Genomic DNA, 18,870 nt, shown 5'->3' with positions numbered 1-18,870 from the left:
GAACGCGGTTGCGGTTCCCGGTGGCGTGCTGTGGTGACACGCTCTCTAGAACGCGGGTGCGGTTCCCGGTGGCGTGCTGTGGTGGCACGCTCTCTAGAACGCGGGTGCGGTTCCCGGTGGCGTGCTGTGGTGGCACGCTCTCTAGAACGCGGGTGCGGTTCCCGGTGGCGTGCTGTGGTGGCACGCTCTCTAGAACGCGGGTGCGGTTCCCGGTGGCGTGCTGTGGTGGCACGCTCTCTAGAACGCGGGTGCGGTTCCCGGTGGCGTGCTGTGGTGGCACGCTCTCTAGAACGCGGGTGCGGTTCCCGGTGGCGTGCTGTGGTGGCACGCTCTCTAGAACGCGGGTGCGGTTCCCGGTGGCGTGCTGTGGTGCACGCTCTCTAGAACGCGGGTGCGGTTCCCGGTGGCGTGCTGTGGTGGCACGCTCTCTAGAACGCGGGTGCGGTTCCCGGTGGCGTGCTGTGGTGGCACGCTCTCTAGAACGCGGGTGCGGTTCCCGGTGGCGTGCTGTGGTGCCACGCTCTCTAGAACGCGGGTGCGGTTCCCGGTGGCGTGCTGTGGTGGCACGCTCTCTAGAACGCGGGTGCGGTTCCCGGTGGCGTGCTGTGGTGGCACGCTCTCTAGAACGCGGGTGCGGTTCCCGGTGGCGTGCTGTGGTGGCACGCTCTCTAGAACGCGGGTGCGGTTCCCGGTGGCGTGCTGTGGTGCCACGCTCTCTAGAACGCGGGTGCGGTTCCCGGTGGCGTGCTGTGGTGGCACGCTCTCTAGAACGCGGGTGCGGTTCCCGGTGGCGTGCTGTGGTGGCACGCTCTCTAGAACGCGGGTGCGGTTCCCGGTGGCGTGCTGTGGTGGCACGCTCTCTAGAACGCGGGTGCGGTTCCCGGTGGCGTGCTGTGGTGGCACGCTCTCTAGAACGCGGTTGCGGTTCTTGGTGGTGTTTGTGTTGACACGTTCTCTAGAGCGCATGCTGCGGAGCAGATGGTTCTGAGGCAGCCTCGCTGAGGAAATGCTGTGTGCCTCATTCCTATCCACTCACCCACGACTTCCAGAAAGCCTGTAGGAAAGAGGCCTTTTCGTTTTGCTTAAGTGCAGTTTCCCAAAAACAAATTTGCCAGCACAGCCCTCTTGTCAGAGAACACACACCCTCACACTCATTTTGGGAAAGGCTTTTCTGCCCTCCTGGGCTCATGTAGTCCTCCTGCCTCAGCCCGCCAAGTAGTTGGGGGCCACAGCCGTACGTCTCCAGACCTAGCTAATTTTGTATTTTTGTAGAGACGAGCTGTCTCTACATGCTGTACCTCGCATGCTGTCCAGGCTTCCTCTTCTTTTTTGTGTAGCATGATGTCATGTCACCACAGGTCTCTACAGATGTTTACTGAGTATCGTAATTCAGTGTGATTTGAGTAGTTGCACATTCGATTGAATGATGTCGGACTGATTGGAACGAACTGAAGCTGTGTCCTTGGGGAGAGCCAGTCCTAGGCCATGTGGAGAGTTGAGGAGATGACCTCGAGGGTGTTAGTGGCCACCCATAGCTGGAGCCACCGCAAGCCATGATGCCTCAGGTTCCCACCCAGTCTACCCAAAGCAGAGGGTTGACCTGGGGCTGAGGCATACCCTGGAGGGGTGTCCAGGGACCTCCTCTTGCTAGTGTACACTTTGTTTCCTCTGCTCTGCAGGAAGGGAGGTGCAGAGTTGTGGGCCCCACCAGGAGTTTAGAGCAGACCCCACCACCCTGTGCGCAGTGGGGAAGACAGCCTGACCTTCCCAGCAGCTGGACAGTTGACCCTCCCTGTTCGAGGAAGAATCCCCTCTGTCCCTGAGACGCCACCTCTCTGGGCGTGCCTGGGTCTGTGTCTGGACCTCCTGCCTGCTGCTTCTGGCCGCCGGTTTTCATGTGCTGCGATGGCACTGGCTTAATTATACGGGCTTTTTAGGATGTTTAATGTCTCAGAGGTCGTGTCTGGCATGTCTTCATTTCCAGGGTTTTCTTGGCTGGTCTTGGGGTCTGATGTTTCACGTGAACTTGGGTGTCAGCTTGTCTGGCTCCGGAAAGAAGCTCATTGGTGTTTTTGCTGGGATTGTGTCACATTTATAAGTCAGCACAGGAAGGACTGACTTGTGGGCGATTCCGAGCTGTCCTGTCCCAGTGCAAGAGGCGTCTCCCCGTTTATTCACACACACTTCATGTCAGGTGTCTCCATTTATTCACAAAGGTGTCTCTCCACTTATTCACACACTCTTCGTGTCTCTCAGGCATCTCCCCATTTATTCACGCACGCTTCGTATCTCTCAGGAATGAGCTCTGCACATTTCTGGTGAAATATGTTAATATTTTATTCCTCAGTATTTTTTTCTTCTTTGTTGCTATTGTAAATGTGATTTTCTCCACTCTGCCTTCTAACTGGTTATAATCTGTGTCTATGAAGACACTGATTTCTATGTTAATTTTTTTAATCCTCTGCCTTTCCAAGTTTCTTTTTTGTTTATTTGAATTGGCCATCAAGTCTCTGGGTTTTCATGTGTAGTATCATATCATTTTGCAAATCTGAGCTCGTTTTGCTCCTTGTTTTTGTGTTCTTGTGCCTCTAGTGGGCTCCCCTTGTCCAGTCAGGTGGTGCCTCCACACAGGGACAGGTGGTTGCGGAGACTCCTGGGGGAGCTCCTCCTGTTCTCCAGTGAGTAAGGTGCTGGCTTTAGTTCCAAAGTGTGTCAGTATATTTTTATCATGCTAAAGTATCACTTCCTTGTTTGTTTGTTTAATTTTTGAGACGGAGTTTCACTCTTGATGCCCAGGCCGGAGTGCAATGGCACGATCTCGGCTCACAGCAACCTCCGCCTCCCGGGTTCCAGTGATTCTCCAGCCTCAGCCCTGTGGGTAGCTGGGATGACAGGCATGAGCCACCACACCCAGCTAATTTTGTATTTTCAGTAGAAACGGGGTTTCTCCGTGTTGGTCGGGCTGGTCTCAAACTCCCGACCTCAGGTGATCCGCCCGCCTCGGCCTCCCAAAGTGCTGGGATGACAGGCATGAGCCACCGCGCCCGGCCCTCACTTCCTATTTTCTTGAGTATTTTTGTCACAAAGACTATTGAATTTTGTCAGACGTTTTGTCATCTGCGAAAAGAACCCTTTGGCTTTTGGCCTGCTCTTCTGTGTGGTTTGTGGATGGATTTCCTGACCTTGATCTAACCCCGCACTCCTGGAGTAAACCCCACTGCGCCACGGCCTGTTCCTTTCTGTCCCTAATGTTAATGTGGTCTTTTGATACCAGTGTTCCTAAGTGATGAGAGTTCTTTTTCATTGGCCCTTTTCAGACTCGAGCCTTATGCGGACCCTTATTATGACTATGAAATTGAGCGGTTTTGGCGTGGCGGACAGTATGAGAATTTCAGGGTGCAGTATACAGAAACAGAGCCGTACCATAATTACCGAGTAAGTATGACTTAAATATCCAGATATGAACTTCATGATCTGTTCATTAAAGTCATCCCTTTTTATTTATAGTAAAAAATATAGGGCTTTATATGAGCTTATAGAATCAGCACAGTGTACCAATTTCAAAACCAAATTGATTGTTATGGAGAACTAATTCAGAGCCAGCGATTAAATCAATGGTCATTTGAACAAGGACTTGCCTGAAAACTGGTTCTTGCTATAGTTTTGGGGGGTTTTTTTGGTTTTTGTTTTTTGTTTTTTGAGATGGGATCTCACTGTCACCCAGGCTGGAGTGCACTGATGCAATCGTGGCTCACTGCAGCCTCTACCTTCTGGGTTCAAGCGATTCTCCTGCCTCAGCCTCCTGGAACCACACGCATGCACCACCATGCCCAGCTAATTTTTTGTATTTTTTTGTAAAGATGGGGTTTTACCATGTTTCCCAGGATGGTTTTGAACTCCTGAGCTCAAGCAATCCACTTGTCTCGACCTCCCAGAGTGCTGGGATTACAGATATGAGCCACTGTGCCTGTCCTGGTTTTTTCTTTTTCTTTCTTTCTTTTTTTTTTTTTTTTTTTGGAGATGGAGTTAACTCTGTTGCCCAGGCTGGAGTCCAATGGCATGATCTCAGCTCACTGCAACCTCCGTCTCCCAGGTTCAAGTGATTCTCCTGCCTCAGCCTCCTGAGTTGCTGGGATTACAGGTGCCCACCATCACACCTGGCTAATTTTTTGTATTTTTAATAGAGATGGGGTTTTGCCATGTTGGTCAGGCCGGTCTCAAACTCCCTACCTCAGGTGATCTGCCTGCCTCAGCCTCCCAAAGTGCTGGGATTACAGGTGTGAGCCCCGGAACCCAGCTCGGCCTGGTTTTGAAAATGAGATTTGCCAGTATACTTAATGATGCCTGTGTCCAGGGGTGCCTGTGTCCCCCGATCGGGTGTGTCACTCTTCCCTGCCCCTCAGTGATCCCGTTTAGGATGTGGCGCCTGTTCTCATCTACTTCAGCCAGCTTGTTAAGTGTGTTCCTGCGGGCCTGCTGCACCTCACTGCTCTCATGGAAGACTGGTCTATACTGAGATTTCCTCCCTGGAAATCTCCCTGGTCTGAGCCTCAGTTTAGCGTATTGATGAATTAAGTGCTTCAGACTGTGAGTTCCTCATCTTAGCTGTTAGGGTGATTTGACGAAGTGCTCTAGGGAAGGGTCAGTTAGAAGCTGCCGTGTAGTTCCTGCTCTGTGACTGCGGGGACAGTCATGAGCTTTGAGGACCAGGTGCAGCTGTCTCCTCAGGAGCCCATCAGGGTGAGCTCACCGAGAGGAGAGGGCCCTGTTGTGCCGGAGAAGTCCCCCTGCTCGATCCTCTCGTGCCCCGTCTCTCCGTAGAGCAGCTTCCTCGTTGCAGGTGGGCTGCAGGGTCCTGCTCCCTACCCCTGGGCAGGGTACCCTGGAACGTGGGAGAAAGCCCCAGGAATCCCTTTCCACTGTGTTCCTCTCTGCTGTGTCCGAGGGAGGGGCAGCAGGGAGGCTGGGGGTACACCCCACATCTCCCCAGCAGAGGCCTCAAGCCTGAAACCCGTCAGGTGCACTGTAATTGGACTTTATTCAGTTTTAACATTGAATATTAGAGCAAATGAATGAGTAAGAGCAGAGAGACAGTTGGAAAGGGCATCTGAGGATTGTACTAGAAGAACAGGAGCAGCCTTTTGGATGCCCACTCTGCTCCAGAGGCAGGGCATGTGCACTGCCGTGGCTGCACCCACCTGGGACAAGCCTGGAACTCCCGTCTCTGGATGGACGAATGGATTTGCCCAGGCCACACAGCAGAAGGCCATCTGTCCCAGCAGCATTGGGCTGTGACTGCAGAACTGCTGCCTTGAGTTAGTCTAGAATTGGCGGTTGGGATGATTTCACTCCTAGTTCGTGTTCGCTCTAATTTGGCATCTGACCCGGTTTTTGACGTTGTGTTTTAAGGAGAGAGTTGGGAATTAGATCTCCACTGGAGGGTGCTCCCTCATCCTGCCTCTCTCTTGCCATCTCCTCTGTACTCCACCACAGAGTTCAGTCATAGTCGTGTGCACTTGGCGTTTTGTGTGTAGGTTTGTGGGGTTTAGGTGTGATTTTGTGACACAGATTGCGTGGTGTTGGAGCCAGGGCTTTCAGTGCCTCAGTCACCCAAATAACGCACTGTATCCCCATGTGTTTGGCTTTTTAACAAAGGAAAGGGAGCGGGAGCGAGAGAGAGAGAACAGACAGCGCGAGCGCGAGCGGGAGCGGGAGCGGGACCGAGAGCGGGAGCGCCGGCAGAGGGAGCGTGAGCGAGAGCGGGAGCGTGAGCGCGACAAGGAGCGGCAGCGGAGGAAGGAGGAGTGGGAGCGTGAGCGAGCCAAGCGGGACGAGAAGGACCGGCAGCACCGTGACCGCGACCGGGAGAAGGAGCGGGAGAAGGAGAAGGGGAAACCCAAGCCCCGCTCCCCGCAGCCACCAAGGTAGACCCTGGTTCCTGAAGCCCCGGGGTGTGGGGGAGGTCCGGCATGCAGCTCTGTCCCTAGCCCCTCGACCTGCGCTTCCACTCTGCTGCCCACAGCTCTGGAGCCCACGGAACAAGTGCAGGCCCATGGTCGGAACCCATAGTTCCAAACCCAAAGCTCTCCGACACTGGGCCTTTCTGTAAAACTCCCAAGGTGGTGACATCTGCCCTGAGCTCCTGGGAGGCTGTTCTTGTTCTAGGGGATCTCACTGATGTGAAAGTGCTTACAGTCCACATGCAAACATCAGTGTGCTTTAACAGACACTGCCCTTGTGTACCACGCATGGTGTGTAACTCACACCCTGGGCACCATGTTACTGTTCTCAGGAGAGTTCTGAATTCCAAAGTACGCCTGGCCCCAGAGCTTGGGACTGGGCTCAGGTGCTGTGGGCTGTCCGTGTTGCTGGCCAGGGTGAGGCACTCCAGCAGCCGGCATGCAGGGGAGGGCTGGGGGGCTGCCGTTTCCTGCTTGCCACTTCCTTTGTGGAGTGGGTGCCTTGGATGCAGAATGATCCTTACTGCCAGCTGCTGGGGGAACAGCCAAGACCCATGAGACAGGCAGGCGCTGGGGCTCAGGACAGCTGTTTTTTTCCTTCAAATATACTTGACTATTAGAGCAGAATGGATGGGCCTCAGTGGATATTAGAGTACTGGATGATGTTTTTTGTGGGTGTTTCTTACAACTTTATTGAAATATAATTCATGTACCATGCAACATATACCCATTTAAAGTGTACAATTCATTGGTTTCTAGAATATTCAGAGTTGTGCAGCCATTATCACAATCAATATGAGAACACTTTTATCTCCCAAAGTGAAACCTTGCGGTGGCTCACACTTGTATTCCTGCACTTTAGGAGGTTGAGGCAAGTGGATTGCTTGAAGCCGGGAGTTTGAGATCAGCCTGGGTAGCAAAGCAAGACCCCATCTCTATTAAAAAAAAAAAAAAATTAAAATTAGCCGGCCGAGGTGGCATGAGCCTGTGGTCCCAGCTACTCAGGAGGCCAAGGCAGGAGGATTACAGGATCGCCCAGGTGTTGGAGGCTGCCATGAGCTACCCTTGCACGGCTGCACTCCAGCCTGGGTGACAGAGCGAGACCCTGTGTCTTTTAAAAAAAAAAAAAATTGTTTTAAAAAAATCTAGGCTGGGCACGGTGGCTCATGTTTGTAATCCCAACACTTTGGGCAGCCAAGGTGGACAGATTGCTTGAGCTCAGGAGTTGGAGATCAGCCTGGGCAACATGGCAAAATCCCGTCTCTACAAAAAAATACAAAACATTAGGGCGTGGTAGTGCGCCACTGTGGTCCCAGCTACTCAGGAGGCTAATACAGGAGGATTGCTTAAGCCCAGAAGGTTGAGTTGAGGTTGCAGTGAGCCAAGATTGTGCCATGGCACTCCAGCGTGGGTGACAGAGTACGACTCTGTCAAAAAAAAAAAAAAGAAGAAACCTTGTACCCATTAGCAGTCACTCTCCACTTTCCCCACACTTCCCAGTCTCTTTTTTTTTTTTTTTTTTTTTTTTGAGACGGAGTCTTGCTCTGTCGCCCAGACTGGAGTGCAGAGTGCAGTGGCCGGATCTCAGCTCACTGCAAGCTCCGCCTCCCGGGTTCACGCCATTCTCCTGCCTCAGCCTCCCGAGTAGCTGGGACTACAGGCGCCGCCACCTCGCCCGGCTAGTTTTTTGTATTTTTAGTAGAGACGGGGTTTCACGGTGTTAGCCAGGATGGTCTCGATCTCCTGACCTCGTGATCCACCCGTCTTGGCCTCCCAAAGTGCTGGGATTACAGGCTTGAGCCACCGCACCCGGCCACTTCCCAGTCTCTTAACAGCTTTGTGTCTCTAGGGATCTGCCCGTTCAGAACATTTTGTAGAAACAAGTGTGCGATATACATGGCCTTTTGTAACTGACCTCTTTCACTTTGAGCGTTTTTCACATGTGTCCACGCTGTAGCGTGGGTCAGTGCTTTACTCCTCCATGGATACGCCACGTTGCGTCCCTCCCTTTGTTGATGGACATTGGGTTGTTTCCACGTCTTGGCTGTTGTGAACATGAATTTGTGTGCAGGTTTTTGTGTGGACCTAGGTTTTCATTTTTCTTGGGCATATACCTCAGTGTGGAATTGCTAGATCACGTGGTCACTCTATGTTTAGCTATTTGAGAAACCCCCAGACTGTTGTGTGCAGCAGCTGCACCTTTTACATTCCCGCTGGCCGCGTAGGAGGGCGCCATCTCTCCACATCCTTGTCTGCACTTGCTGTTGTCCGTCTTGTTGATGACAGCTGTCTTGGTGGGTGTGACGTCTCCCTGCTGTTGAGATTTGTATTTCTCTGATGGCAGATGATAACGAGAGCGTCTTTTTCTGTGCTCGTCGACCGTTTGTGTATCTTCTTTGGAGAAATGCTTATTCAGCTCCTTTGCTCGTTTTTTAATTTGTTTTTATTGTTGAGTGGTAATAGTCCTTTACGTATTCCAGACACAAGTCCCTTATCAGGTATATGATATGCAATTCCAATTAATGTTTTCTTTTTGTTGCTTATGGTTTTGGTGTCATGTAGGATACTGTTGTCTAATACAGGGTCATAAAGATTTACTGCCATGTTCTCTTCTAAGAGTTTCATGGTTTTAGCTCTTATACATAGGTCTTTTTGATCCAGCCTGGGTGACAGAGAAGAGACCCTGTCTCAAAAAGGGGGGGTTCGATGAGATCATAAACATTGCTCCGTCTCAGGGGTGGTTTGTGTCAGCGTCCCTGTGGCAGTGAAATGCAAGGAGGGATCAAGGCATTTCCTTGTTGGGAAACAGCCCAAGACTCTTCCAGGGTCATGGGCTGCAAGACTTCCCAGTCAGGAGTCTGTGCTTCCAACTCGGGGATGTTGTTTGACTTGGTCTCATAAAATCCACATTTGGACCTAACCTACACCTTCCAATAACGCTGGACTCTGCCAGACCTGCAGGCGTGGGCAGCAGCCATCAGGACCTGCGACTGTGGCTCTGGAAGCATTTGCATTCCCCCACGGGACAGAAACAAGCCCCTCGTCCACATCATCTTGTCCGTGTGGCTGGACGACACCCATTCTTGTGTACAGTGGAACACAAGTCGTCTACTCTTTTCTGAAAGTCAGCTTTCAGGCAGGACTTCACAGGCCTTTGTTTCAGGGTCACTCATGGCTGTTGCTGCTGCTTAGCTGGTGGCCCAGTTTTGACTGTTTTCATTCTCCAGCTCACAATGAGTGGACTTCCCTAAATGTGCTGTATTTTATCATACTCTCCTAACATTAGGCAAAGTAATCTTTTTAAAGAACATTGAGGGCCGGGCGCAGTGGCTCACGCCTTTAATCCCAGCACTTTGGGAGGCCGACGTGGGCAGATCACGAGGTCAGGAGATCGAGACCATCCTGGTTAACACGGTGAAACCCCGTCTCTACTAAAAATACAAAAAATTAGCCAGGCGTGGTGGCGGGCACCTATAGTCCCAGCTACTCGGGAGGCTGAGGCAGGAGAATGGCGTGAACCTGGGAGGCGTAGCTTGCAGTGAGCTGAGTTCCGGCCACTGCACTCCAGCCTGGGCGACAGAGCAAGACTCCGTCTCAAAAAAAAAAAAAAGAACATTCAGAATAAGTGACATACTTCAGCTGTTTTTAATCCTTTTATGTTATAGTTATTTTGAAGTTTATATGGTCATCCAAACGGGGAAACTAGCATTGACCTTGATATTGTGCTGTCTTCTTCAGCCTTTCAAGCCCTTTTTGGATAGAAGCCCTTTCCCTACAGCACACAGCATTTTCAGTGTGGACTCAGCCTAAGGCTGTGTTCTCCACTGGAACCCCACTGCAAAGGTGAGATCCAGCACCCCATGCACCCACCCCCAGCCGCTCACTCTTGCCTTTGACGGACTGCCCCCACCTCCTCCGTTCCCTCTGCCTGGAGGGACTGCCCCCACTTCCTCTGTTCCCTCTGCCTGGATGGACGGGCTGCCTCCACCTCCTCCAGGGTTTTGCTCAGATTCCTCTGCACAGGGGAGTTCTCCCCATCCCCTCCTGCTTGCCAGCCTGCTTTCTTGTTCCTCATGGCCCTCAGTGCCCATCTGGAGCCCTCGCAGCAGGTGGTCCTGGGGCATCACCGTCTGCCCTGCTCCCCGCTGCAGCCTCCTTGCGTCTCCCAGAGTCCCACACAGGTTGGTGTTCATCCACATTTGGGGGTGCTCACTCATATTTGGAGGTGCTGTCAATGAGTTTTAGATTTGGTAGCAGCCTGCATTTTTGCCTGCATGTCATAATTGATCGTTACAAGTTGACAAAATTGCAGATTGATTTCTACAAAAAGAACCAGCTCAGTCTGCTTTCTAGATTCGTAAAATGGGGGTTTTCACGCAGCCCAGATCCTTGGTTTTAGAAGCAGAGACATAGAAAGGCAATGATATCCACGTGGAAGGTCACTGTGCTGTGTGGTTCTGGGTTTGTGAGTCCTTCAGCGTGTCCACTTCGGTGGCTTGTGGGCACACGTTCCTGGCCTGTACAGACCTTCCCCAGCCCCTAGTCATGGATTCTGCCTGTTTCCGAGAAGCTGGGGCTCTTCCCAGTCAGGAGTCTGTGCTTCCAACTCAGGGATGTTTTCTGTGTACAAGAGTGTACTTTTGGGGTATGTATTAGAGGGCGGTTGTGCCTAAGGTCTCTGTGTTCCTCTGCTGTGGCCCTCTCAAGTTAGTGACTCGTGGGATGGGAGGGTAGATTCCCAACTGCCGAGCCCCTCTGTCCAGTGTGCTCAGCCTCCCCAGAGGAAAGCAGGTGACGGATCCCAGGAGGCTTGGAGAGGGTAACTCTGCCAGCATGGCCACCCGGCAGCAGGTTGCCGTCGCCAGCCCCCGAGCCCTTAGCCTCACGGAGTCTCACATTCGGGAGGGGACTGGGAGGCGCCCAGACGTTCTTTAGCCTGATCTGGGCTCACAGCTAGGGCTCAGGAAATCCTGTACTAAATGAGTTTTTCTTAAAATCAGAAACAGCTTCTCTCACCAAACTGGGCCGAGCCGCTTTTCCCACCTGTTTCTGAGCTGGTTTATTCCCCTTCTGCGAGGCTCACGTCCGTTTCTTTCCTTCCTCAATCACTTGCTTGTGCTCCTGGGGCTGCCCTCAGCGCCTTCCCCAGGCTGCCAGCAGCAGGGCTGACGTTCTCTGCTCTGCATCGCTTGTCTGGATTCAGCCAGCTTCCGGGTGCTGGGGAGTCCCCAGTCTTGGCTTCACTCACCTTCGTGGGAACCCTGCCAGGCCCGCTACCTGCCTGGAGGACAAGGGTTTCCCCAGCGCAGAATTTCCAGCCAGTGCTCCTGCTTCCTTCTCACTTATCAGCCAGAACTAGCCTGGCTGCCTTTTCAGGAGCAGCCGAATTCCCCTTGCAGTGAGACACATATTGAATGGGTGGGCCTTTGGCAGGTTGGGAGTTTTTAATCATCAGATGAATAGAAAGAATTTTTCTCACCTAAACTGGAGGAAAATGACACAGTTTTGCCCAGGGAGATCCATTTGGGAAGATTCTGCCTTCAGCTACCGAGCAGAACACGAATGAGGGGCTCTGCAGTGTGCAGCACATTGCGCTGGGAATAGGCCGTCGGGGGCTACATCCTAATGAAGCGCAGTCACTTTTTGTTTCGTCGCCAGCGCAGCCCAAGCTCATTATAGCAGGCACTTCACCACCCCAGGCTTCACAAGGGGCAGCAGGAGGAGCAAGAGTTGGCCACCGTTGGGTGCCGTGGGTGTCCTGAGTAGAGTTGAGGGCCTCCCCCAGGAAGGAGAATGCTGAGCCCCGATAGGAAACGCTGCCCTGAGCCGTCTGAGGCTGTCCATGGGGGAGCCCTTTCTTTTCCTTATCTCTAGCCTAATACCCCTCTTTCCTGAGGTTCTCTCTTACTGCCTAAGCTGTTTGACTCTGGGACTGGCTAGCTTGTCCCCGTCGGGATCTCATCCCCATTGGGATCTCTGGCAGGAGTTCCTGACCAGCTCCCCCTGGACCTGCGGCTGGAGGCGGAGTTGTGCCGTTGTCTTCGACCTGGTTTGCCTTTTGAGGCTTACCCGCTCCTCCATCTGGGCTATTTTAAAATGATTAGAGCAGAACCTTTCGATCAATTCTATCAAATGCATCTGTAGAGCTAGCGGGGGTGGGGAGGTGGGGAAGGGGGGGGGCGATCCCTTTTGTGACACCTACTTCTAATCTTTATAGCTAGGCCAGTGGGTGTGCTCACAGCCGAGGCACCTCATTAGGTCATTATGTCATTAGGATGCTCTTTGACCAGTCATTGTCATTAGAAATGTAAACACTGATTGGGGACCTTCCGGGAGCTGTCTGGGCTGCCTGCTGTCTCCAAGCTGTTCAGCTTCCAGGTTTACCTTTGTGGCTTTGGGTGCCCCTTCAGGGCTTGAGCTAGGCAGGCTCCTGCAGTGGGATTGTGGGGTGGACCCCTGAGACGGGAAGCACTTGCCCCCCAGCACCTACTCACCCGGGGCTCTTCATTCTCACACTTCCCTGGTAAGTTCCAGACACCACAGTGTCCGCACTCCTTTTGTGGCCCATCCGGTGAGCGCCTACTTCCGGGGCCGCCGCTTCATCCTGAGTTATTTGGGCTGAGCCCTCTCATCTGCCAGTTTAAGGCACCCCAGGAGTCTCAAGATCTCTGCTGGGAGTGGACCAGTCTACACAGTCTTCTTCAGAGGGATTTGTGACTTCCCCAAAAAGGTTAAGAAACCCTGTTTTAGACCAACCTTCTGGGTAAGGGACTGGTGGGGTCAGGGATTTTCATGTGCAGTTTAACGCACAGAAGGCGCAGTTGCTGGTGTTTGTATCTGCTCTGCGCTGAGACTGGCTCTCGCGGGTGTGCATGAGGCCGCGTGGCCTTCTGCGCAAGTTACAGAGAAGGTGACGGCCACTCAGGCCTGTTCTGGCCTGTCCGTTGGACTCCACTTTTTTTTGTTGTTGTTTTTTTTTTTTGCAAAAAGTAAAGACATGGGTCTGGCACTCCAGATCTGCTTTGGGCTTTTTCTGTTACGTTTTAAGGGAAGTGGGCAGAGCATGTGGACTGTAGCTGAATGCTCCACAGAGCAGACACAGGAACGAGCCGGGAGAGAAGCTTCGCTGTGGAGGTGCTCCCGGAGCTGCCTCTGAGCTGGCTCAGCCGGGGGAGGCCTGTAGGCTCCCATCTCCCTTTTCCCGTGTTGATTCAGATGCTTAGCTCTTTTGATTGAGGAAAGAACCTTCTTGCATTTTTATCCTTTTTTACCTTTGACCCCAAACTTGGCAGCTGCTTGGGTTGGAGTTTCTGGACACATGGGGCCTGTAGCAGCCTTGCGTTCCCGCTGGTGTCGGTGAGGCATGAGCTGTGAGTGTGCCAGCCTCCGGCCCTTGGTTTTGTCTCTGGCATGTTTGCATTGGTGGTAGAGCTGACCGTTGCCCCTTAGAGAGTCTTCTGTGGCCTTGAACGGGGAGTGGGGGCCAGATGACAGCACAGGCCCTGTGCTGCGGGAATGGCCGCTTCCTCAGTCAGAGGTCGTCTGGAGGGTTTTTCCCTCCGGTGGGAAGTGTTCATGCAAATTCCAGATCTGTCCTGGCCCAGCTTGGAGGCGGACCTTCCTGACTGGGCCATCCCTTGCAAGCGTTCTCAGCCCACACTGGCTCCCTCCCAGCAGGCCCCTACTTGTGAAGGAGCTGAGCCGCTCGTGGTGGGCTCTCCTGGGGCACCCATGTTGTGTGTTTTGCTTTTGTTTGTTTTGTATCTGCTTGGTTTTTCCAAGTCTAATCAGGATGTCCCCTGGAGTGACATCCTTTGCTGAGAGAAGGGCACATGCCTCGGTCCCAGTGCTCAGCCTTGCTTTCTGCCGCAGCCTTGGGGCCTGGAGACTCACAATCAAAGCACAGTGGAGACAATGCCCAGTGGTCCCAGCCCCATTGCCCCAGGTACAACCTGTTAGCCACCATAGGACCAAGGTTACAAGCACCGTGGTCAGAGGCGCAGGCCTGCAGTAGGACTCCAGGGCACCATGGCCTGAGCCCAGCTCTCTCGTCCTGGTTCCCATCCCAGCCCACCATCCCAGCCGTGTCCTGTGGCTTCCTGGTGCACACAGGGCTGTTCCTTGCACCTCCCAGCTGGGTCTTGACACCATAAGCTCTTCCCTCCAACCTGGGATCAGCCAGGCCTTTCCTAGGAGATGAGAATGTACCATAAAAACAATTACAAGACTGGGCGCTGTAGCTCATGCCTGTCATCCCAGCACTTTGGTAGGCTGAGGTGGGTGGATCACCTGAGGTTGGGAGTTCAAGACCAGCCTGGCCGACACAGTGAAACCTAGTCTCTACTTAAAATACAAAACTTAGCTGAGCGTGGTGGCATGTGCCTGTCGTCCCAGCTACTCAGGAGGCTGAAGCAGGAGAATCATTTGAGCCCAGGAGGCGGAGGTTGCAGGGAGCTGACACTGTGCTCCAGCCTGGGTGACAGCAAGACTCTGTCTCAAAGAAAAACAAAAAAAACTGTTAGAAGATTCCTGAGAGCATGTAGGAGTTAACAACATTGAATGGTTTTCTTCACAGAAATAGAAAAATCCTTAAATAACATTTGAGATGTTTTCTGTGATAAATAAATGTGAGACACAACGATTTTGTAAAGTTTGGGAAACTGTAAGCAGTGGAGGGAGCATGAGGAAGATGGCCCGGCTGGAGCAGCTTCCTGGCACTGGCTCTGCGCCTCGGACCGGCCAGGCCTGGCCCTGCCTCCCCCACAGCATCACGTGACCATTTCGCATGTGGTGCTTTCTTGATGAGCAGTGGCTCAGCCTCCCAAGACACCTGCCGCTGGAACTGACCGCCGGAGCTGTGCACACCCGACCGAAGCCATCTTCATGGTTTGGGCCCCCACCCCAGGTCTGAGGAAAGACACTAGCTGGGGCACAGTTCATTTATATTTGGTTCTCGGAGTCCATAGATGTGACTTAACAACACAGATCAATTCCCAGACTCACCCAATTCTTGTGCCACTGGCATAATTTTTCTTTTCTTTTCTTTTTTTTTTTTTTTTTTTTTTTTTTTTGAGACAGAGTCTCTCTCTGTTGCCCAGGCTGGAGTGCAATGGTGCGATCTTGGGCTCACTGCAAGCTCCACCTCCCAGGTTCACGCCATTCTCCTACCTCAGCCTCCCGAGTGGCTGGGACTACAGGCACCTGCCACCTCACCCGGCTAGTTTTTTTTTTTAATATACTTAGTAGAGACAGGATTTCACCGTGTTAGCCAGGATGGTTTTGATCTCCTGACCTCGTGATCCGTCTGCCTCGGCCTCCCAAAGTGCTGGGATTATAGGGGTGAGCCACCGCGCCCGGCCTCAAAGTTGAAGCAGTTCTTCTGCCTCAGCCTCTCGAGCAGCTGGAATTACAGGCAGCACCAGGCCCGGCTAATTTTTGTATTTTTAGTAGAGACAGGGTTTCACCATGTTGTCCAGGTTGGTCTCAAACTCCTGGCCTCGAGTGATCTGCCTGCCTCGGCCTCCCAAAGTGTTGGGATCACGGGCATGAGCCACCGTGCCTAGCCCCCACTTGCATAATTTTCTGTATCCAGATACTGCTTGTTATGTATTTGCATATTTTAAATACTTTCACTGTTTTTTTTTTCTTTTGGAGACAGGGTCTTCTTGCCCTTTCGCCTAGGCTGGAGTACAGGGGCACAATCACGGCTCACTGCAGTCTTGACCTCCCAGGCTGAAGTGATTCTCCTGCCTCAGCCCCGACTGACCACGGGTGCACAACACCGTGCCTGGATAATTCTTGTATTTTTTGTAGAGATGGGGTTTTGCCATGTTGCCCAGGCTGGTCTCAAACCCCTGGCCTCAAGCGACCCTCCCACCTCAGCCTGTCACAGTGCTAGGATTACAGGCATGATGAGCCAGTGCATCTGGTCCACTTTTTAAACTCAAACACCTTTTAAAAGGAAATTTTGCCTCATTACTGTAAAGCTGATCCCAAATCATGTCATTATTACTGTAGTAATAAAGTCAAAAGTAAAAATGGTTATCTGGGCTGAGGTGGGTGGATCACTTGAGGTCAGGAGTTTGAGACCAGCCTGGCCAGCTTGGTAAAACCTCCTCTCTATGAGAAATACAAAAACTAGTTGATCATGGTGGCGGGTGCCTGTACTCTCAGCTACTCAGGAGGCTGAGGTGGAAGAATCACTTGAACCTGGGAGGCGGAGGTTGCAGTGAGCTGAGATTGCGCCACTGCACTCTAGCCTGGGTGACAGAGCGAGACTGTCTCAAAAACAAAAATGGCCTGGGCACGGTGGCTCATACCTGTAATCCCAGCACTTTGGGAGGCCGAGGTGGGCAGATGACGAGGTCAGGAGTTCGAGATCATGCTGGCTAACACAGTGAAACCCAGTCTCTACTAAAAATACAAAAATTAGCCAGGTGTGGTGGTGGGTACCTGTAGTCCTAGCTACTCGAGAGGCTGAGGCAGGAGAATGGCGTGAACCTGGGAGGCGGAGCTTGTAGTGAGCCGAGATCACACCACTGTACTCCAGCCTAGGCAACAGAGCAAGACTCCATCTAAAAAAAAGAAAAGAGAGAAGAAAGAAAAAAACTGGTTATCTGCATCCTGGTTACAATCAGTACCACCGTGTCCCACACATGGGAACATGGACTTGCTGGATAGGACTTCCTTGCTTCCTGGGCCTGGAAGCAGCTACTTCAGAAGGAAAGTGGTGCGGCCGGTGGCAGCGGAGGGCACACTGTGCAGTGACGAGACAGTGCAGGCCCATCCACAGCCCTGGCCCAGAGAAGGAGAGACCTCACTGACCCCTGCAGGGCCTGCCTCTGGCCATCTTCATTTGGAAATTCGGTGTCATTGTCCCCGGAGGGAATGAGCAGTTCTTCCTGGGGGGCAGGCACCAGCTGCCCTGAGATTGTGGAGTCTGCACCGCCCGCCTCTCTGGACCTCAGCTGGTTTTATTTCCATGCCATGGCAGGGGACAAGCAGATGCTGTTTTCCTTCCCCCTCACCACAGCAAGGACTCCACATGCTGTTACAGCTTCACCCGAAGACGAGGTGGTCTCGACCATGCCTTGACTTCTGCCGTTCCCTCTCCCTGTGTTGGAAGGGCCACCGTCCCTGTGGCTCACCAGTGCTCCGTTTTCTCTTGGGTTTTTAGGATGAGAGTATACAGGAAGTATAAAGGTGAAAGTAGCTCTCCAGTAGCTTGTGACAAGGAGGATCATCAGACAGGCGTTGACTTCTTCCTGGATTACTTTTCCAGGAGACTCCCAGATGTGGCAATAGCTCTTGGGGTTTTGGGCTGATATACAGGAGCTGAAGCTGTGATGTCGTGTGTCCGTGTCCTTAGGTCAGTGTTAAGTGGGAAGCTGCCCCCATCCTGCGTTCTCAGCAGATAGCAGGCATGTTTGCTGGCCAGTTGGTTGATTAAACAAGCTCTGAAAATATAAACACCGATGGTTTTGATGGTTTCATGTGTTGTCATGTGACGTAAACAGATGCTACCACAGCAGAGCCGGAGGTGAGCAAGACATAGGGCAGAGAATCTACTCAACAGTAACACAGGAGCTAAAACAGCCTTTTAAAATGTGTTTGCAGGCCAGGCATGACGGCTCAAGCTTATAACCCCAGCACTTTCGGAGGCCAGGGTGGGAGGATCGCTTGAGGCCTGGAATTCGAGACCAGCCTGGGCAACATAGGGAGACCTTAAAGCAGTGTTTGATGACTTGGGTGTGGTGGTGCACACCAGCAGTCCTGGCTACTCAAAGAGGCTGAGGTGGGAGGATCCCTTCAGCCTGGAAGCTCAAGGCTGCCGTGATCATGCCACCACATTCCAGCGTGGGCAACAGAGCAAGACCCTGTCTCTTAAAGAAAAAAAAAAAAAAAAACCATGTTCTGCTTATACAATTGCCAGGATTTTGGGTTGGTTTGTGTCTAGGTGGTGGTTGTGGTTGTTAGAGGTGACACCAAGCTCAGGTTTGGCACCGCACACTGCTGGCTAAATGAGGAAAAAATATTTGATAACCTACCAAGAACCTGTAAAATATATATCTCCTTTGACCCATTAATTCCATTTCTCAGGAGTTTGCCCTTTAAGAAATCAGATAAAGATTTATATATAGGGGGTCACTTTAATATCATTTGTGTTGGGTTTTTTATTTGTTTTCTGAGATGGAGTCTCACTCTGTTGCCCAGACTGGAGTGCAGTAGTGCAGTCTCAGCTCACTGCAACCTGTGCCTCCTGGGTTCAAACGATTTTCCTGCTTCAGGCTCCCGAGTAGCTGGGATTATAGGCACGTATTCCACGCCCAGTTAATTTTTGTTTTGTTTTGTTTTGTTTTGTTTGAGATGGAGTCTGGCTCTGTCACCCAGATTGGAGTGTAGTGGCATGATCTCAGCTCACAACAACCTCTGCCTCCCAGGTTCAAGCAATTCTCCTGCCTCAGCTTCCCAAGTAGCTGGGATTATGGGTGCCCGCCACCACGCCCAACTAATTTTTTTTTTTTTTTTTTTTTTTTTGAGATGGAGTCTCACTCTGTGGCCCAGGCTGGAGTGCAGTGACGTGATTTCGGCTCACTGCAAGCTCCGCCTCCCGGGTTCACACCATTCTCCTGCCTCAGCCTCCCAAGTAGCTTTGACTACAAGCACCTGCCACCACGCCTGGCTAACTTTTTATATTTTTAGTAGAGATGGGGTTTCACTGTGTTAGCCAGAATAGTCTGGATCTCTTGACCTCGTGATTCGGCCTCCCACAGTGCTGGGATTACAGGCGTAAACCACCATACCAGCCTAATTTTTGTATTTTTAGTAGACATGGAGTTTCACCGTGTTGGCCAGGCTGGTCTCGAACCCCTGACCTCATGATCCACCCACCTCAGCCTCCCAAAGTGCT

General features: G+C 52.2%; 1 protein-coding gene across 1 annotated transcript in view; it reads left to right on the top strand.

The window, feature by feature from the left end:
• ZC3H18 (zinc finger CCCH-type containing 18) overlaps positions 1 to 18,870 on the top strand; it is a 68,542-nt gene that overhangs the window by 38,800 nt on the left and 10,872 nt on the right. The window contains 2 exon segments of the mRNA XM_010355570.2: positions 3,318 to 3,435; positions 5,656 to 5,924. Of these exon segments, the coding sequence (XP_010353872.1) occupies positions 3,318 to 3,435; positions 5,656 to 5,924 (387 nt within the window).

The sequence above is a fragment of the Rhinopithecus roxellana genome, chromosome 20, assembly GCF_007565055.1.
Source record: "Rhinopithecus roxellana isolate Shanxi Qingling chromosome 20, ASM756505v1, whole genome shotgun sequence".
NCBI classification, from domain to species: domain Eukaryota; kingdom Metazoa; phylum Chordata; class Mammalia; order Primates; family Cercopithecidae; genus Rhinopithecus; species Rhinopithecus roxellana.
Note: the sequence above shows the minus strand (reverse complement) of the source record. Positions and strands in the feature narration are given on the sequence as shown.